This window comes from Hemicordylus capensis, chromosome 1 (genome assembly GCF_027244095.1).
Source record: "Hemicordylus capensis ecotype Gifberg chromosome 1, rHemCap1.1.pri, whole genome shotgun sequence".
Classification (NCBI taxonomy): Eukaryota; Metazoa; Chordata; class Lepidosauria; order Squamata; family Cordylidae; genus Hemicordylus; species Hemicordylus capensis.
In genome coordinates, this window is record NC_069657.1 from 367,615,150 (window position 1) to 367,636,802 (window position 21,653).

The 21,653-nt window shown below is 43.5% G+C and overlaps 1 protein-coding gene across 4 annotated transcripts in view; it reads right to left on the reverse strand.

The window, feature by feature from the left end:
* The window catches only part of EZR (ezrin), a 70,037-nt gene that overhangs the window by 44,391 nt on the left and 3,993 nt on the right, over positions 1-21,653 (reverse strand). The window contains exons 1-3 of one of the 4 annotated variants that reach the window (XM_053294363.1): positions 18,551-18,657; positions 15,147-15,226; positions 9,689-9,785 (exon numbers count right to left, since the gene is read on the reverse strand). In XM_053294363.1, the coding sequence (XP_053150338.1) occupies positions 9,689-9,700 (12 nt within the window). In that variant the 5' untranslated portion in view covers positions 9,701-9,785; positions 15,147-15,226; positions 18,551-18,657. Of the gene's footprint in view, positions 1-9,688; positions 9,786-10,863; positions 11,099-11,230; positions 11,495-15,146; positions 15,227-18,550; positions 18,658-21,653 lie in introns of those variants that run through there. The other 3 variants (XM_053294380.1, XM_053294353.1, XM_053294371.1) reach the window with 3 other exon arrangements.

Here is a 21,653-nt window from a genome sequence, read left to right on the forward strand (position 1 = left end):
AAGTTAAAATTGATGCAAAATGGGCAAATATATGAAAATTTGACAGATCTGCATCATTTATATGGAATATGGGACTCAATTTTTCTTGATGCAAATATATATATATATTTTGCAGAGTACATGCAGCTCTGTGTATGACTAATTCACACAGCCCAATGTCCTACCAACAAAGGAGCCTTCTTGTTCTCTTCTATGAAGGGAGATACTCCTTATATACCACACAGGTTTCCAGATGCTGGCAAAAAGTAGCATCCAGTTCATATAAGAGGAGAAACTGCTATTTGTGCTGAGCTACACATGTACTGGAGTTATGTGCATCAAGAAGCAGTGCATTTGCATCCAAGCACAGGAATCTCACATATGTAAGTGTGCAAATCAATCTCTGCGGGTACCCATTAGCTTTACCTTAAAAGTAATATACTTATTTTATTTATTTATTTATTTGATTTCTATACTGCCCTTCCAAAAATGGCTCAGGGTGGTTAGTATTTGCCAACTTTATATTTTCTTCACTGAATACACTTGCACTTAACTAGAATTCACACTGCCTTGCACCCAAACCTGTGGTGTTTAATATTTTTGTTCTTCAAATAGATGTCAATTGATGGTCTCATGCTTGTATTTGCTAAAATAGTAACTCAATAGCAGGTTACACCTGGCCCGCCATTGTCTGAAAGGAGTTTCTGTTTAGTTTGGTGGAGAGGACTGTACTAATAAGCAGTTCCATCACATCTCAGACTGTGGAATGCATACAGAATTGATATTTACAAATGTTCACCACTTATAAATATGCCTTGCATTCAGTTATGATGGCGGGTGCGGGGGGAGACAGGGAAAAAGGAGTTATGGCTGATACAGAACAACTTTAACTGAACCTCAAATTAAAAAGGCAAAACAGATGCTCCTTTCCCACTTACAGACAAGTGAGCCCTCTTCCCTTTTCTGTTTTTCTCTCTCCTACACAATTCAACTGATCTCCCAACAGCCACAGAATTCAGAGAATGCAGTACGAGGTGCAACACACAATTTCACTCGAGCGGAGAAAAGTCTCAAAGTGGTTTTGGCTGCACAATTTCACTTTGAAATCTCGGCTTTCATGTACTACAACGAATATTTAAAAAGCTAGTTTCCAACTTCTATGGCTGCAAATATATGATTGGAAGTGTGAGAGCAATGCCTGGACAATTTCAGAAGCTAGGACCAGCAGTCGATGAATGAGCCTGTAGATGGCCAGTAACTGATTACAAAACGCTATCTATGTACATGGTGCTTTACAAGAAATGAGAGAACAAGTCCCTGCTGCAAGGGGCTTACAATCTAGACAGTGACACGTAGGAGGCGACCCCAGTTGGGCTTCAATGCCCTCTGCAGCTCAAAGCTACTTCCTTTGAATAGCATATCTGCACATCTGCACTAGCATATCTGGAATAAGTTGTGCACAAAAAGATCACACACATTTGCTTAATTTACCTAATTTACACAAGTTGCAGCATTTTGACTTTTTTCTTTTTAGCAAAAACATAAATGTTATGAAAACACTCTACTAGTTCACAACATACTTGTGAAACTGCAAGAGTTGTACTGGTACAATCTCAGACGATTCCATTAATATCCATTACCTGTGTGGATATTTTCTGGAATATTTGCTGGCTCTTACCCATGCTTCTAGCCACCTAATGGAGCAGCGGGGAAATGACTTGATTAGCAAGCCAGACGTTGCCAGTTTGAATCTCCACTGGTGTGTTTCCCAGACTATGGGAAACACCTTTATCGGGCAGCAGTGATATAGGAAGATGCTGAAAGGCATCATCTTATACTGTGCGGGAGATGGCAATGGTAAACCCCTCTTGTATTCTACCAAAGATAACCACAGGGCTCTGTGGTCGCCAGGAGTCGACATCGACTCAACGGCACACTTTACCTTTACCCATGCTTACGTTCTGCTGATTGCAGGAATGATACTATATGAGGAGTGCTGATGTTTCACTGGTCCCTCAAAATGTAACTTGCAACTCCTGGAGTTATTCATTTCCCACTACTGAAAATACTGTCTACAGTTAAAGATTCTTTTTTTTAAAATGATGCTTCAAGATTTTAAAGAAAAAGATCAGTGAATTTCTATCTCTGGTGAATGCTTCATCTGACTAATGCATAAGATGAAACATTCAAGAAAGGAGGAATTCCGCAAGAGTAGCATGTTACCTGTTGCCTTTAAAACAAAAATGCTAAAAACTATTGTTTACAATAAGCTGGTCCTTAGAATTTCATTCATTGAGTTTTAGTTGGAACAAGTATGTTCCTGTTGACATGGTACAGCTCAGTATTCTGACACAGCACTAGCTTCACTGGATGGCTTAGGCATGTCAACCTCTTCTCACCCATCTGTAAACTGAAAACAACAACCAGCATCATAGGGCTCAAGTTGAGATAAACATCACAAAAAACCATATAAAGAATATAAACTAAATGCAGAGCTTCAATGATAACATTATTTTATTTCATATAAGGACTGCAGCTCTAGTTTGCCTTTCATATATGAGATATGCAGTCATCTACAAATGGGCATACTTTGGTGGCACCAGGAATATGGAGGGCAAGCAGGACTGGAGGGGGATTCCAAGCTAATCTTCTCTCTTTTGAAACTGGTAGATAAGCAATATGTTCAAAGCCAAGTAATCCCATACAATTCCTCTTCTGCTTTCCTAGTGACTATATCAGTCAAGGAGCTACTTAATTGCTGATTATGTAGAAAGCTAAGCATACACAGTATTATAGTAAGAGCTCTCACAGAGCCATTCCTATAAATCCTTAGCAGCATCATATGGTTCACAAATCAGTGGAAGGGAAGCAGTGGCTGCCCTTCCTTATTTACCTTACAGGCCAAGTAAACATGTTGGTCCTCTAACATTTGTTCAGTGCAGGAGAAGGAGGAACCAGTTCACCTCTGCCAGGTATTGCTCTTTAGCGTCAGCTGACAAGCGCCCAGTCATTAAGAACACGCTTGTAAGCAGCTTTTGTTGATTAGTTGAAATAACTTCTCTTCAACCTACAGAATGTTCTGTGTAACTAACCAGAGCCTAGGAGGTCATGTTAAGAAAGGATAATATACAACTCGATTGTCAAATTCCCTCACGGATCTATAGGACTTGATTGAGAAGGGTAGGAAGCCTTACATTACTGAAGACAGCCTTCTGTAGCAGTGCAATAACAACTGGGAGGGTGGCAGTAAAGGAGCACAAAGGAAGAAGGGGAGGGAAGTAGAAGACATTAAAGCTAAGGTATAGCAGGTAATCTAGAAAAAGACTGCTACTTAATCCAGTGTAAACTGGAGAAGAACAGTATGTGCTTATAGCACAAGTATTTTATTTATTTAGCATATTTTTATATCGCCCAAAACTTACGTTTCTGGGCAGTTTACAAAATAAAATCAGAAAACAAAAACAAAACGTTTAAAACATTACAACAATTTAAAATTTTTAACACAATATTTTAAAACAGCATTAAAATGATTAAAACGATATTAATTAAAAGCCTGGGTGAACAGATGTGTCTTTAAAGACTTTTTAAAAGCTGTCAGAGATGGGGAAGACTCTTATTTCACTAGGGAGCGCATTCCAAAGCTTTTTGGCAGCAACAGACAAAGCCCGTCCCCGAGTAGCCACCAGACGAGCCGGTGGCAAATGCAGAAGGACCTCTCCAGATGATCTCAGTAGGCAATGGGGGTCATGACGAAGAAGACGTTCTCCTAAATACCCAGGGCCCAAGCTATTTAGGGCTTTATAGGTTATAACCAACACCTTGTATTTTGCCCAGAAACATACTGGCAGTCAGTGTAGCTCCTTCAATACCGGAGTTATATGGTCTCTCCTAGATGACCCAGAACCAACCAGGCTGCCGCATTCTGGACCAAGTGTAGTTTCCAGACTACATACAAGGGCAGCCCCACATAGAGCACATTGCACTAATCCAGTCTGTAGGTTACCAGCAGATGTACCACTGTTTTGAGGTCGTTCATCTCAAGAAACAGACGTAGTTGGCGTATCAGCCAATGCTGATAGAAGGCACTTCTGGCCACCGCTTCAAACTGGGAGACCAGGGAGAGGCTCAGATCCAGAAGCACCCCTAGACTGCATACCTGTTCCTTCTGGGGAAGTGTGACCCCATCCAGAACAGGCAGATCAAAACTGTCCTCGAGTTCCGACCCCGCACAATGAGTACCTCCGTCTTATCTGGATTCAGTCTCAGTTTGTTATCCCTCATCCAGCCCATCATCGACTCCAGGCAGGTATTTAGGGAGGTTATGCCCTCTCCTGATAGTGCTAACATGGAGAAATAGATTTGGGTGTCATCAGCATACTGATAGCACCCTGCACAAAATCTCCTGATGATCTCTCCCAGCGATTTCATGTAGATGTTAAAGAACATCGGAGACAATATGGAGCCCTGAGGCACACCATACAAGAGTTCAGATTTTGAAGAACAGCAGTCTCCAAGGGACACCATCTGGAACCTGCCTGAGAGGTAGGAACGGAACCACTGCAAAGCAGTGCCTTCAACTCCCAACCCCCTCAGATGCTCCAGAAGGATACTATGGTCAATAGTACTGAAAACCTCCGAGAGGTCCAAAAGGACCAACAGAGTCACACTTCCTCTGTCCATTCCCAATTGGAGATCATCCATCAGGCCGACCAAGGCAGTCTCCACCCCACAGCCAGCCCGAAAGCCAGTTTGAAATGGGCCAAGATATTCCAAGACTGTCTGGAGCTGGGAGGCCACCACTCTCTCAATTACCTTGCCCAGTCACGGAAGGTTGGAGACAGGCCTGTAGTTGCTCAACTCTGAGGGATCCAAGGTAGGCTTCTTCAGAAGTGGTCTAATAATTGCCTCCTTAAGACAAGGAGGCATCCTACCTTCCCTCAGAGACGCATTTATGATCTCTACCAGGCCTTCTACAACAACCCCCATGCCAGATAATATAAGCCATGTCGGGCAGGGTCAAGGGAACAAGTGGTAGGCCGCACCGTTCCAATCAGCTTGTCCACATCCTCAGGAGTCAAAAACTGGAACTGATCCAACCTAATCACACAAGAGGAGTCGCTGGATACCTCCACTGAACACTGAAGTAACTGTGGAGGTGGAGTCTAAGTTGGACCAAATACGAGAGATTCCCCCCACAAAGAATTCGTTAAACACATCACAGTGGATGATCGATACTTCCAGATTCTGATTCAAGGGAGGTGGGGCACATGCTAGCCCTCTCACAACCCTGAACAACTCAGCCAGACGTGAACTTGCAGATGCAATACGGGCAGAAAAGAATTGCTTATTTGCTGCATGTATCACCTGAACATAGGTCTTCAAATGAGCTTTATGTTGCAATCTGTTGGATTCAAGACGAGTCTTTCTCCACTTGTGCTCCAGTTGTCTACCTCGCCACTTTAGCCCCCGTAGTTCTTCCATATACCAAGGGGCCAGTTTTGAAGCGGGCCGGAAAGGCCGCTTAGGAGCAATCATGTCTACAGCCCTGGTGAGTTTGGTGTTCCAATTCTCCACCAGGGCATCAACAGGATCATCGGCAGAGCCAACACTAAATCCCTCCAAGGCTTCTTGAAATCCCATTGGATCCAATAACCTTCTTGGGCGGACCATCCTAATAGGTGCCTCGCCCCTGCAAAGGTGGGGTGTGTAAACAAACTATTGCTATTTCAGATTTCTGGCAATAGCCATGACACCTCCTCTATAAACCCGTATGGGAATCATGAAGAGAAAAGGAAAAAGGAAAGGTTGTGCCGTTGAGTTGGTGTCGACTCCTGGCAACCACAGAGGCATGTGGTTTTCTTGGTAGAATACAGGAGGGGTTTACCATTGCCTTCTCCCTGCGCAATATGAGATGACGCCTTTCAGCACCTTCCTATATTGCTGCTACCTGATATAGGAGTTTCCCATATTCTGGGAAACATCAGCAGGGATTAAAACTACACACAATGAAAAATCCTTGATTGTCTACAGGTTTAGTGGAAGGCCCTGGGCAGCTCACAATCTCAGCAATGTGGGGAGAGCTGGTCTTGTGATAGCAAGCATGAACTGTCCCCATTGCTCAACAGGGTCTGACCTGGTTTACATTTAATGGGAGACATATGTGAACACTGTAAGGTATTTCCCTCACGGAATGAGACTGCTCTGGGAAGAGAAGGTTCCAAGCTCCCTCCCTAACATCTCCAAGACAGGGCTGAGAGAGACTCTTGCCTGGAGCCTTGGAGAAACCGCTGCCAGTCTGTGTTGACAATACTGAGCTAGATGGACCAATGGTCTGAAACTGCTGAAACTTTTGAGGTAAAAGGCAGCTTCCTATGTTCCTGCTTTAGTTCTATCATCTGTAAAATGAGAATTAGGACCTCAGATTATTTTTGCAAAGCACTTCACATTTCTGAAACCCTGCTTTTGCAACATGTTAGTTAACAAAAATGCAACAACCTGAGGATTCAGAGATCAAATCTGCCAGTTCCCAGGAGCATTTCCAGACAGGGCTTTTAGCTCGGAATTGAGGGTGTGCGTTCACACATTGGCTGGATTTGCGAGATATTGGGGAGCACACCATACAAGATTCAGGTTTTTCATTGCACTTTAGAGCCTAGCCCAATTTTTGGGCTAGGCTCAAAAGATGCCCCACTTTTTGCATCTTTTTTTTCTTTTTGACAAATTTGAACTTAAAGTAAATCCTCGCAGTAAACCCACAGTAAAGCCTGCTGTCTTGGAAAGCTTCAGGTCATCACTGTAAATAAAAGATTTACCCCCCAAAGTAGAACTTGAGTTAGACAAAGAGATATTTCTGCTCTAAGTGCTCTCCCTCTCTCTAGAAAACTTTAGTTTCCAAGGGTGGAAACACAGTTATCAGCAATTGGCAAACACATTTATCTTCCCTTTTCTCAGATTACAATCCACATGGTTTAGCTTGCCACTCCTGTCCACAAAGTCCACAGCAGCAGCAAAATGTCACTAAAAACTTCTAGCACCAATACCACCTAGGCGTGTGAATGGTCTGATGTTAGTTACTGATATACAGCTCTCCTGCTCAAGAAAACACAAATGAAGAAGTTGGATGTTCCTTTAGGGAAACAATTTTGGGGTAGCAAAGTCCCCTTGAAAGAAATTGAGCTTATGCTGGCAAAATGCTTCTTGATTCTTTTCTTTAAACCCTTCAAAGACTGAAGAAGATTCCTAATTTCTTGAGGAAACAATTCTATTTCATTCATGCACACATATATATAACAACAATGTTGCCGGAGTTAGGCTGCAATCCTGTGCACACTTACTTGGGAGCAAGCTCCACTGAACCCATTGGGACTTACTCCAGAGTAACATGGGTAAGATCACACTGTTAGACTGTTAGCAACAATGGTAATAGTTTTGCTGGGGAAAATAGTGTTGGACAAAAATGTCTTCAAAAGGCTTTTTATCACAATTTCCTGCACTTTTTGAAGTACTTAACATAGTCAGTCGCCAACTTGGAGAAGAGGCTTCCACAGAATTATGGGTGGGGGGCAGTGTTCTCTCTTTTTTCATCTGTGTGCGGAATGAATTTTGTTCTGGGCAGCAGTACTGAGGTAGCGTGTGCACACATGCATTCAGAATGGGGCCTTCCTGACTCAACCTGAGCAGGATCTAAAATTAAGTGAGTGGACATCAAAAACGTGTGAGCGCATGCTCACGCCTTAGAGGGAACACTGGGGGTGGGGGAAGTTGATTGTGCAACTTAAATGAAATGGCTCCTTGTCTTATTAACCCTTGAAGTATTATTAATTACATAACTTGTAATTCCTTTTTCTATGAAAGCATGTTTTGGTATAACAACATTTCATTTTTTAAAAAGTATATTTTGTGTTATGATGGCCATTGGCTGTACAAATAAAGTGAATGACATATTATTTTGTGCTTTTGGGGTCAATACATTCCTGCCGTATCAGGCCTTTGGTATTCCAACAGCCCAAGTCAGCCCCACTAAGTTCAATGGGGCTCACCTCCACATAAACATGTATAGAAGCCTTAATTCTCCAGGGCAGAGAAAAGCTCCTTTGTTGAATAGCAGGTCTCCTCTCCTGAGCACCACTAGTATCTCATTGCTGCCATAATCATTTATCACCACCACTTGTCCCCGGTTAGATGTTGAAAACTAGCCGAAGCTCTTTACACATAGCCTATTCTTGCAGGTCAAGAACAATCAGGCAACACCACGATCAGGTCAAAAGAGAAGAAAAGGAAAGAGTTTGGCACTCAGATGTGTTACCCCGGAAAGCCTTAAGGGAGTCAGAGCTTCAGCTTGAATACGGCAGTCTTAAAGACTCACCACTGTACAGACAAGCTGGTTAGAGGCACAGTAACAATGGATAGTAGTACAGTGCTCTCTGGAACTGAGCCTGCCATTGTCAAAGAGTTTTACACCTCACATATACATTTAATCCTTAAGTGTAGTTACAGCATCTATTCACTTTTTATAGCCAGCTACTGAGCATGAACTCTCCAGATTAATACTTCAGTATCTTTCTGGAAGAAACTCCCTTTTTACGTCAAGCTAATGAGCTCCAACATCCATCTGCAATCCAAGTTCATTATTAAACTGCTTCTTTGCTACTAATTCTGCAGGAGAAGCAAATTCTTTGTTCCCATGTGACCTGAGAAAAGTAATTCCGAACCATTCAATGTGAACACAGAGTCCAAAGTCAGAAAAGGATCACGACAACTATTCCAGCCAAAATTATTAAGAGCAGATAGTAACACCAGTCAAAATTATTAAGAGCAGATAGTAACACCAGTCCACATATACATGTGGAAAGCAACAAGCATTAAGTGCTCCCAATATTCTTACTAAGACACAACCTTAAGTACAATTCCTTGGAAATAAGTTTCACTGACTGGGACTTGCTTCTGAGTAAACAAGCTTAAGGTAAAGATAAAGTGTGCCGTTAAGTTGGTGTCGACTCCTGACGCCCACAGAGCCCTGTGGTTGTCTTTGGTAGAATACAGGAGGAGTTTACCATTGCCTACTCCCGTGCAGTATGAGATGATGCCTTTCAGCACCTTCCTATATCACTGCTGCCTGATATAGGTGTTTCCCATAGTCTGGGGATTTGAACCGGCAACCTCTGGCTTGCTAGTCAAGTCATTTTCCCACGGCACTAAGCTTAGGACAATATAATTTGTAGTGCAAGAAAATGGTGACCTAAATCTAGATTCAACCAAGTTTCAAACCAAGGAATACACAGTCAAATATGGAAGACTTATGAATGCATCACAAAGAGATAATCACGTCCTTATTTAAAACTGTCTACTTGTTTAGCCCCACACCTACTATTGTATGACTAAGAAATTCCTTGCTAGGGAGAAACTTCCTGCAATTTTTTTAAAAGTCTGGTAAGTAGTTTTTTTATAAACCAAAAAGATAAGAGTTCTAGTTTACCCATAGTAATAATTTCATTAAATGAAGAATAATTTATCCTGATAGTTTTTATTACAAAAAGAAAACAAGCATTATTTTAGACATGGTTTAAGAACCCCATAGAATACTAAGAAATATTTGCATACAAGCTATTAGAGATTTACCACTGTTTCCATAATTGGTACAGTTCTACAATAATTGTTTTCAGGGGGAAAAAGTAAACACAGAACACAGAAATTTGGGGAGATCACTTACTGGTTTTGGCATTTTTGGTTCTTGAAGTGTTGCTGTTGGCCCCAAAGAAAATATTCATGCAGCAGCCAAAAAGGTGCTTCTCCTTTTTCCAAATGACCTGAACAGAGAATTCAAACAGTTTAACCTCTGTGTAATAACAACTAAGAAGATACAAGGCATGGTGGGAGAGTTTTAAGCAAATTAAATATGCAGAGATGATTCACTCATGACCAATAATTACTTAGTAACGCCATTGCTTTAAAAAAAAAACATAAAACCCAGCAGCCTCACCCAGTGACAGAAGAGTCTAATCAGCATGCCGAGAAACTCATTTGACCAGCCACACCCACAGGAACAACTATAATTTCAAGAGTTTTCAAGGACATGCATGTGTGGGGTAGTGGTGGTCTATCAAGCTTTCCAAGATATTGAGATTTTATTATTAGAAATATATATAACACACCTTTCAACTACAAAAAGAGTTAGAAAATTAGTTCATATAGCAAAAAGAAGGATATCCTCCCATGGCTTTGCCCAAAGCAAGTATCCAAGCAACATTGAATCAACTGAACCCCTAACTAGCAGGGAAACTTATAAAACGTCTCTCTTTCAGACACCATGCAGCAATATTTCATGAAGTACAGTACTTGGACAGAAACTAGTGGGACCTTGATGACAGTACTCTAGACTAAGCTAATTACTGGTAAGAAGTTTTCAAAGGGCTGAAGCAGAGAAAGAAGCAATCTTGGTTCCAAGGAAGCTCAGTACAGCAGTTGCTTCATTTTGCCTGAAAAACTAAGCAGAGCAAGAGGAGTTTCCCGATAGGTCACAACGGAGGTCTGATGTAACCTGCCGACTTTCTACCTTCAGACAGGAACTGTTCCATAATAAGTTACCGCCAGAGAGTCCCATATTCACAACCATTTACAGTCATCAAAATCCCCACTTTGCTTCCTATAAGAATCCATCAAAGGAGAGAGAATTCTTCCTTCTACCACTCTGACCCGCGAAACAGGAAAGACAGTCTATTATGGAAAGGCATTCCTTAAAGCAGAAGAAAAAGGTCATTGAGGCTGCAGTGCTATGCACACTTGCCCAGGTGAAAGTCCGACCAAGTTTACGGAGGCTTATTTGCGAGGAAAACATACCTGGACACACTTACTCAGAAGTAACTGAACTGAGTGGGACTTACTTACTTCTGAGTAAGCGTGAAAATCGGAGTGGGCTGTTAACGCACATCTACGGAAGGAACAGAGACACACGGCCAGTCTTCCAAAGCGCGGGGATTTTTCAGGAGAGCGCGAGTGGGGTGGGGGGGCAGAATAGCGAACTAGCAGCCTGCTTGGGCAGAATGTAAATCCTGGTCGGGAAAGGACTTGCTGAGACAATTTCCCTCGCCAGAGCGCAGAAAAGGGCTGAGCGTTAGTCTCCGCCGCGCGACACCTGTTGCCAAAGCCGCGTCCACCTCCAGAAGAGGACAAAACCACTCCGCGCCGCTTGGCGCCCACCGAATCTTTTGGCTTCCTCGCCAAGCTTTGGGACAAGGAATTCGGCAATTCTCACCTTGCTGGCGCGTCTACTCGATTCCGTCAGGGGCGGCGGCTGCTGCTGCTGAGCTTCCACTCCGGCTGGGCTGCTCTCCGTTCTGGGCGTCGCTGCTTGCCCCTCCCCGGTACCCGCTGCAATATGGCTGACGGTGGAGTGGGCAAGCGCCACAGCAGGTCTCTTTGCCTGGCTCTCCACCCCGCCTCCCCAGCGCGAAGCAACCAGCCAGGAACGCCCCGATGCTGCACCTTCCTCCTGGCGAGGGCTCAGTTGGCTGCTAACCTGGTTAAACAGGAGGACCCAAAGTGCCTGTCGACGAGTACGGGGGGGGGGGGGGGCGGGGGCAGTCCTAGCGAAGCTCTGTGATTTGAAAAGGACGGGCAAAGCTCTCCAGACTTGAGAAGCTTAACTGAGGCGTGGGGAGAGGTCTCTTGGGCCTCTCGCTTTCACAGACACACAGGGCTACTCCCGCACGGTTGACTGGTTTGCTAGGCACCTTGCGGGGCTCTCCCTCCCTATGTATTCCCCGCGCTCTTCTCCCACCGCAAAGTAGGAGCCTGGAAAATTACTTTGCAACTTGCAAGGCGTTTGAGGGCGCAGCAATTACGTAGTATCAGCAACAGAGAGCGTTCTTAGGAAGGACAAGCAAACAAAGAAACCACATCAGCCTGAAGTAATAATAGGTACAAAGGTACCTGGGCAACAGTTGGACAAACTTGGTTTCGGTTGACAAAAGTCGCTGCTGTGTTGGACAAGGTGAGGGGCGCATACAGGGACAGTAAAATAATACCTTTGAGAACCAACCAAATATCATGACATAGTTTGCAAGCTTTCAAGTTTACCAGAACTCCTGTCCAAAGTTCTTGTGAACTTTAAAGCTTGCACACTGTGTCATGATATTTAGAGGGGGAGGGGGAAAGGGAAGTGGAAGAGGTTTAGTTATCAAACCACTCTTTTTGGGTTTTTACTGTTGTGCCGTTTGTTTCCTTGGCATCCAGTTCTGATGAACTGGAAAGCTTGCACATTATGTTGTGATTTTTAAAAACTGAAACAGTTCTGTATTTCTGATAATCCCATAATGCCTTAGGATGAGATAGGCCATCTGAGAGAACTGGAGAAATAGAGATGTATACATTGGTGAAATACATACCTGGCATCATGTCCCTATTTTCCCATTCAGGTGAATGGGAAAAGAGGGATATGTTGGCAGGTATGCAAATACAATCTGTTTTTCTTCCCTGGGTATTTCCAGTGAGTTTGAAGCAATAAATAGTTATTAGAAGGGGCTGTTCAAACAACCTAACAAGTGGGCAGGTGGCTAGGGAAACTGCTTCCCAAACCTTGCCTTCCCCCCAGACAATAGTCATTTTGTTGGTGGGAGTGCACACCACACAATCAACCCTGCTCTGTGCATCCTGGAGCAGGTTGGGTTGATCTGAAGCAGGGACTTGGAACAATTATAGGGTAGCAGTCTCCACCTTCTGCAGTTGTCCTGAGAGGTATGAGCGGAACCACTGCAAAGCAGTGCCGCTACACTCAGTCCCCACAGGCAATCCAGAAGGATACCATGGCTGATGGTATCGAAAACTGCTAAGAGAGAGACCCAAAAGGACCAACAGAGTCACACTCCCTCTGTCAACAATTCCCCTTTGGAGATCATCCATCAGGCCAACCAAAGCCATCTCCACCCCATAACCTGCCCAGTTTGAAATGGGTCTAGATAATCTGTTTCATCCAAGACTGCCTGGAGTTGAGAGGCCACCATCTTCGCAATCACCTTTGCCAACCACAGGAAATTGGAGACAGGCCTATAATTGCCCAACTCTTAAGGGATCCAGTGTAGGCTTCTTTAAAAGAGGTCTAATAATTGCCTCCTTTAAACAAGGAGGCATCCTACCTTCCCTCAGAGAAGCATTTATGATCTCAACCAGACCCTCTTCAACAATCTCCCTGCTTGATAATATAAGCTATGTTGGATAAGGGTCATGAGAACAGGTGGTAGGATGCACAGTTCCAAGCAGCTTGTTCACATCCTCAGGAGTCACAAACTGAAACTGATAGAATATAACTATAAAAGAAGAGTTACTGAATATCCCTGCTAAAGACACTGCACCAACAATGAAATCTAGGTTGGCTTGAATACAAGAGATTTTGTCCACAAAAAACTTAAAAATTAAAAGCTTCACAGTTGCTAACTGATGGTTCCAAAGGTGGAGCAGAAAGGGCCTGTATAAGTTCCCTCACCACCTTTGACAATTCTACTGGATGCGAACCTGTGTATACAATATGCACAACAAAGAATCCCTTCTTTGTGGCATGTATTGCCAGAGTATAGGTCTTCAATTGTGCTCTGCGCTGTAATCTGTTGGATTCAAGCTGGGTCCTTCTCCACTTGTGCTCTAGTTGTCTACCTAGCTGCTTCAGCTCCCATAGTTCTTCCATATATGATGGAGCTAATTTAGAAGCAGTTTGGAGAAGACGCTTATAGGAGTTAGTGATTGAGGCTATCACTCTAGTGAGTTCATTATTCCAATTTCCATCAGGGTGGCAACAAGATCACCAGCAGAGTCAACATTAAAGTCCTCCAAGGTTTCTTGGAATCCTATTGGCTCCAATGGCTTCCTTGGACGGACCATCCTAATAAGCCCTTCACCCCTGCAGAAGTGACTAGTGGCAGCAAGTTTAACCTTCACCAGGTGGGGGTCCATTCATGACAATGGGGAAATCATAGGAGTTCCCACCCACAGAACACCTACCTGATCAGAGCAAAATACCAAATCAAGCGTGTGACCAGAAACATGCATCAGACCTGAGACCACTTGGGAAAGGCCCATAGCTGTCATGACCATTATGAACTACCAAGCTGCTTCTGACAGTTCAGTCTCAAAGGGAACATTGAAGTCACCCACCATCAACCTGGGCATTTCCAGTTGCAACTCTGCAACCAAATCAGATAGCTCAGTTAGGGATTCTGTTTGGCAATGGGGTGACTGGTACACCAACAGAAGTCCCAGTCATTTCCTGGTCCCAAGACTCAAGTACACACACTCAATATAGGCAAGTGCTCTGACAGGGATCCTGGTTAGGGGTATACTGTTCATATAAACCCCAACCACTCCACCTCCCCAACCACAAACTCTCACCTGCCCCACAACAGAGTATTCTGTAAGGAGAATCTGGGACTAGACTGGGCCACTAACCTCTCCCAATCAGGTCTCTGTAATGCACACCGGATCAGCTCCCTCATCCACAATCAGATCATGGATAATTTCCTATTTATTTTGGACCATTTGCAAAGGAGCAAGGTGAGGTTCTGTGGGTAGTTGGCACTGCTCCCCAAGGTTAAAGAGCTGACAGGGCAGCTGGAAGGGGAAACGGTCGGCTATTAAGCTTCTGTTTTCCCTTCCCCTGTAACAGCCTGCTGACGTGCCAATGCTCTTTCTCCTCCTGTGCTCTACCACCACTGGAATAGTTGTTCCCTGCTGAGGGACCAGCTCCCCCTCTCCATCTCCTTATAAGCTGAGACACACATCCTTCAGCCAAACTGACTGAGGTAGTCCCAAGACCAGACACAAATCTTTCAAAACAATGTTACTGCCCCCACTTCTCAGTCCCACCACTCAAGACTGGCCAACTTTGGCAACTACCTACAGGCAGGCTATCAGCTATGCCTTTGGCCACAGCTGCCTTTAGTAGTCCAAGAAGGGGAGGTGGGGTAAGCAACCAACCAGCCCACCCTTCTGGCAGAAACTCAACAGCTGGAACATGTTTAGGTTATCATCAACAGCAGCAAATTGCTAGAAGCAAGGCAGAACAGACACTTGGAACAAGAGAGCAGGAATATAGCAAAAATATATCCCTTGTCCTTGTAACAAGGTCTCATTGCAGGTAAGCAGTAGCAAGAAGATGGAAAAGAGCCAGCTTAAGAACTTACTAAAGCTGCCTTTAGTAGTCCAAGAAGAGGAGATGGGGTGAGCAACCAGCCAACCACCACTTCTGGCAGAAACTCAATGCCTGAAAAACAGAAACAATTTTGAGATGATTGTTACTAACCCAAACATGTTTCCATTTCCTTTAGGCAGTACAAGTTTTTTCAAAGATTACATCACTCAAATTGTGACTTCTGAGTCTCTGAATCATCTCAACAAAGGAAAGTAAGTGTTCTGTGGGATCACTTGTTAGATTTGCATTATATCTTAAAAACAAAAACCCTCCACAACCTAGCTATTGGACAGTGGTATACCATCCAACTTACTAATGTGTTTGGATTTTCCTGTAAAAACTGGAGTATTTCCAGCTTTTTAAACACTCGATCAAATCAATAATTCCAAAACAACATAATACCCTATTTCTTTTTGCTATTTTTGCTATGTATCTCCATTCTCACCACCCTCCATGGGTGTCTGCAGGCTTTTTGGGGGGAGGGGCAAAATATTCAAAGTATGTCAACAGAAATCAAAACACAACAGGATATATCCAAGGTTAATCCTGCTTAGAATAGACCCACTGAAATAACTGAAAGTTAATCATGACAAAGGCTGCAGTCCTATAGCTGTGGCATAGTCAAATGAGCAGCAAGTTGTATTTATGGTGAAACAATCATGTGGTCAAATCATATGGGGAGGAGAACAATTCCTTTCACCCCAATTAATCTGCTCCCCCTTTTCCTCTCTCATATTATTTTTGAAGCACTGAATGCAATGGGAAGGTGTTTTGTGGGAGTAACACAGAAGGATTCCCCTAAACACAAGGTGTTACTCAGTAAGAAAACTAAAGAAAGTTTCTAGTTTAAATACCAATCAAAAGGCTTTATTTGAATATCCTCCTACAAAACAGAAAATAAGGAAAATTCTAACTGCCCCATAAGGCAATGTGATGTAGTGATTAAGTTGTTGGATGAGGACTGGGAGACCCAGGTTGAAGCCCTCACTCAGTCATGAAGCCCTCACTCAGCCACATCACTGAGTGATCTCAGCCACTCACTATTTCTCAGCCTAGCCTACCTCAAAGGATTGTTGTGAGGATAAAATAGGGGGAAACAAACTTGGGATACTGTCCATAGAGTCACCTGCTCCTGTGTGAGAGAGTCTTTCTCTCTCTGACCAACTATACAGGGTGTTGTGAGGGAAAATGTGGCTTTTGAAACTTTAGATGCTTTTAGTCTAGTCTAAGCAAGCATGGGTGCTAGATTTCCTGTATTTTTCTGTGTGTCCCACAGTGATACTGAGGCTGTTCTCATTACCAGCCTAACCCAGGCTGGGGTAGCCCAGCCTGGGTTAGGCTGGTCATGCGAAGTGTTGGGATCCTTGCAGATACTGGCGCTCCATCCCGTGCAGCCTGACCCCCTTACTAAACCTGGTTGTTAGCCAAGGTTAAGGGTGAAAGTTCACCCTTAACTCAGTTGTTGGGTACTGTGTGATTGTGTCTATCATAATTTTGGAAACATTTTGGAGGCCATTATAGAGGCCTCTGAAACATTTCAGAAGCCAAGGCCATTTCAGCTTTCAGCCGGGGAGCGGGTGTTCTTTAAGGGCAGGGGAGTGTGCATTTACTCCTCCCGCTGCTTTTCCCACAGCGCAACGGGCACACACGCAGCCAGTACTTCCGGTGACTTATGATGACGAAAGGGGGAAGGGGTGGCAAGGAGGTACGCTGCCACCCCAAGGGTTTCAGTAAAAATGGAGTGCCAGTGGGGGAAAAGCGGCAGGAGGGATAAGTGCACCCTCCCCCGCCCTTAAGGAGCCACCCCTGCTGCCACCGAAACATGGCTGAGCTGTTTCGGGCTCAAGCCTATATCATAACCTCTGTGATTATGAGAATTGCCTCAATGTGTCCCACTCCTACCACAGCCAGGTAACCTGGAAATCTAGCTAAGCACTCTGCATGCCCTCCAGCAACCTGAACACAAAGCTCTCTAAAGGTAAATTTTGGACAGAGAGTATGCTGGTGCTTTGTTTGACAGAGAGGAAAGAAATAGAAATTTGCTACCATTAGTCAGCCACAGTAAACAATAGGGGACACAGGGAGATATTTGTAAAGTACTCTGCAAAACAACCTGCCTAAGCCTTAGGCAAGTTGCAAATTTACACAGAGACTGGACCAGAAGAACTTCAGCCTCTTCAGGTCAGGTCAGATCAGGTTTCTAGTTGCAGCGTTGCAGTTAGAGGGACAGAGAAACTTTAAAGCAAGCGAGCTGTGACATAGGGAGTTCTCTTGCATCCAAAATCTGAGGGTGGGGGGAGAGCTGCTCCCTCTTGCCTCCTCCCCCCACTCCCATGCCACCCTCACCCCTCATTTCCCATTTTATTCACAGGGACAGTCTCTCTCTGTCTCCCCCCCCCCTTTGATTTGCAAATTTGGCTGGCTGACCAGTCAGCAGCAGAGTAAAACTATTCAAACTTCAGGGGACAGAGAGGGAGGAACAGAGCACACACATGAGGATGCTTGAAACCAATGGGCTGGTTGCTTGCATTAAAAAAGCAGCCCCTGAAGCAAGAAAGCAAAGCAACGATTGGCTGAGATGTATTTTGGTTTCGGCAATGTATTTTTAAAATACCAAATACCTGAGCAAATGTATTTTAGATACAAAATACAAAAATATTGAAAATGTGTATTTTAAATACTTGTATTTTAGATACTGCCCAACTCTGTTCTGTGTCTAGGTGAGATCGAGGCTGCAATTTTATGCACACTTTCCTGAGAGTAAGCCTGACTGACTACAGTTGGTCTTACTTTTGAGTAAACCTGTATAGTATTGCACTGCATGTGTTTTTTAAACACTTTTATATAGCTAGTCAGCGTAGTGACTACTGTGACTAGTCATGGAGTCCAGTTTCCCATTTTTCTGCCCCTGGAATATTACTTTCTCTCCATGATTTTTGATACAAAAATTTTGCAACACAAATAATAAAAGATTAGAGTTTTCTAGATACACCAACTAAATTCTTTGTCTGGTTTTTAAGAATATCATACCGGCACTCTTACCCCTGGACTTCCAGGCTGAAGTCCAGGGCCTCCACAGCCCCAGGCCCCCCTGCAAATCCTCTTTAGTCTGTCCCAGATGGTATGGTCACCCCGCCAAGCATGATGATGCTTAATTTGCAGTGAGCGGGGAGGATTGCCCCAAAAATCCTTAGTTCACACAACCCACTCTGTAGGAGCTCACACACCTCCGGGATCTCAGTTTTCCATCTAACATTAGATTCATTGTGAGAACCAGCCCAAAGAAAACTCTATAAGAATATCAGTTACCTACTGCATATATTATGTCCATCCAGTATTTCTGTGCTAATGGGCATGTCCATCGAAGTGGTAAAAATAAATAAATTACCAACTTACTTTTTGCTGTTCCAATAAAAGGAACTGGAAGTGCTTGTTATCCTGTATATAATCTGTATAGAGTTGTATGCCATCAGGCCTTCATTCTGAAGCTGTTTTCTTTCAATCTGTTTTTAAAAAATAAATAAGCACAGTTCTATAAGTACACTCACCCATAAAAGCTTATATTATTCTCAATATCTTGTGCCTACTGCATCATAAAATCTGTCACTTGTTCCCCTTAGTGATAATCTAATAAAATATTGTATGTCTTTGATGTGTTTTGTTATCTTCTGTAGTGATTATTTCAGCCTTAAATTATCAGTCAGCTGCCCTCTCTGAAGGGTCCCATGTCTGGGGAGTTGCATCTTCAGGATGGGACAACTTTCCTTGGAAATGGTTGAAAGCCTCTTGTACATCAAAGCAATACAGTACTCACAAATGACAAGGAAACTGGGGGTAGGATATAAGTAACATGATGGAGGGTGAAGTAAAGAAAACGCCTCTTTCATCAAGTTCCTTGCAAAATTTATGATGCATTTAAATACAACCACAAAGAAAAGCAGCTTTTGTCTGTGGTGCCAAGTTGGCAATCAGCTCAGCTATCATCACAAAGAAAAGGAAACATTCAGTTGAAGCCTTCAGCAATTATAAATAATTCATATTCATATTGTATTTTCGACATCCAAATGGCTTTCTGACAGCTAGCCCTGATCTAGTGAGGTCCTGTGCATGCACACAAGGGATTATCTGTGCATGGGGCTGGTGGCTGGTTTGCTTTTCCAAACAGTAGTTTTCCTATCCCAAACCTCAAGCTGCACTGAAAATATGGATCTGATATGATCAAGCAGTTTGTGGTGCTGCATGGTGCACTGTTCAGGAAAAGGGTTTTTTTAATTAAAAAAAAAAAATCCTTATGCTGTGCCCAGAGATCTCCTTATTGCACTTCTCTGGTCTGGGCAATATTGTTTATGCACAGAACAATCCAGGCTGATATATTGCTGCTATCCCTAATTTGTACAGACCGGAAACTACGGACTGGAAACTAAGGGCCTCACAATAAGTTAGAAGCCACGTGTGGCAGCCATCCACGCACAGAGGCACTCTTATCCCTGGACTTTTGGGCCAAAGTCCAGGGCCTCCATACCCCTTGCCCCCCACAATCCTTTTTAGTCTGTCCCGGGTTAAAAATGTGTGGAAGTGTGTGTGTGGAGCCCTCCAAAAGCCTTTAGGTTCAGACTCCAAAATTACCTAGGTACACCTCTGTCCACACATAATTCCTCCCAGGTCTCCTAGGGAGTTATTCGCACATGGCTTCATGCTGCGGGGTAAATGTTGAGCAAAGCCACTTCGAATCACACTCGCGGCATTGAGGGAAGCAGCCCCTCTCGGGTTTTATTTTGATGCAAGTTCACATGGCATGCCTCCGTGTTTTCCTTCTAGCCAATTTGGGGGCGGGGGAGAGGGATAACTAAAGAGCTACATCTGCATTTCTAAAGAGAGTATCCTTCTTATCATGCTAATGATTCTACCTCAGTGCTTCTCCCTATTTGCTCCTGCAGAAAAAGTAGTTTAAAATCAGCATTTTAAAAACCCAGAAATAACTCGAGATAAGCTAGAATTCACAAGACAAAGCCCGATTTGTGTGTGGAGTGAGTCCAAGGATCTCGAAGGGACTTTGGGGTAAGTTTGGCTGGTGTGTGAACACACACACTCTCTTCTGAAGGAGATTCAGGTTAGAAGCCCTGCCTGTAAAGTCTCCTGGTAATGTTTAATAAAAGAAGTGCATAACAAAACATTATTACACCCAGTAATTCACCACTCCTGTTCCAGTCCTTTGGCTGTGGCTTGCAAGGGACAGGGAAATGCTGAATGCAACGAAGTCAGGCCATATCTCCCCCCCACCTACCACTGCCCCCACCAAATGTTACTAAGGGTCAGCAACAGCTACACATGATGTCTAGTTAAGCCCTGAGATAAACCACAAGATCATGACTTGGCCAAGAGCACATGGTCAGCAGATCCATCTCTAAGTAAGGGTCTGAATCTAAGAGCTTGGGGGTCAATGTTCAGTTCTCTGTCCACTGCACTGCACTTTTCTTCCCAACTGACCGTGCATGTTTTCAAACAGCACCATGAAATGTCTAGTCTCCCATGGCTGGTGCTTGCACAGGCTTACTCTTTCCAATGTCACAGCTGGGTTTTTTGGTCCATGTCCCCTTTTGGAGACAATGTTACCTAAGAATGCATACGTTAATTACTGTACATGTTTAGCAATCAGACCTGCAAGTGAAATTCTTTAACTAAATTTAGCTGTATCCTCCACATTAATTGGGAGTACAATGAACATACATTTAACCCAGAAAGTATCCAATTATAAAACACATTTCAAAGCTTACAAAATTGAAGCTGAAATGTCAATATTTCCCCCTCTATACAGTAAGAAAGTGTTTTTCTTACTTTATATGTGCAGGTTATGATACCAAATAAGTGATCATGGATTTAGATCTTGATGCACTAGAAACAAAGATATGTGTGTGTGTGTGTGTGTGTGTGTGTGTGTGTGTGTGTGTGTGTGTGTGTATATATATATATATATATATATATATATATATATATATATATATATATGAAAAACTGTCTGACATCCAGACTAATTTTCTCCGTACTACTGGAGTTGCTCTAGAGGATGACTAAATTTCCATATAACTTCCTCTAGTAAATTTAATCAGGGTGTCAGCCATTGTTTATTCTGTGAGATTTCTACTTGTAGCCAGCTTGAAGAGTTAACTCTGGAGTAAATTGTTTAACGTTTGTGGTTTCTATATAACATGAGCAGTTAATAGCCCTGTTCTTAATTGGTACATTTGTATCTGGCCTATCTTCCTAGGACCTCAGAAGAGACTTACAGCTAGGGATGTGCACGGAACCGGGGTGGGTGGGGGTGGCTTGAAGGAGGGGGGGCATACCTTTAAGGGTGGGGGAGGGTGCCCTTTCCCCTTTCACTGTGTTTCCCCACCGGTGCTCCATTTAAAAAGTGTCCATCGGGGCAGCAGCGTACCTTCCTGCTGCCTTGTGTCCTCTTTGGCCAGAAGTAACAGGAAGTACCTGATGTGTCCCGTGA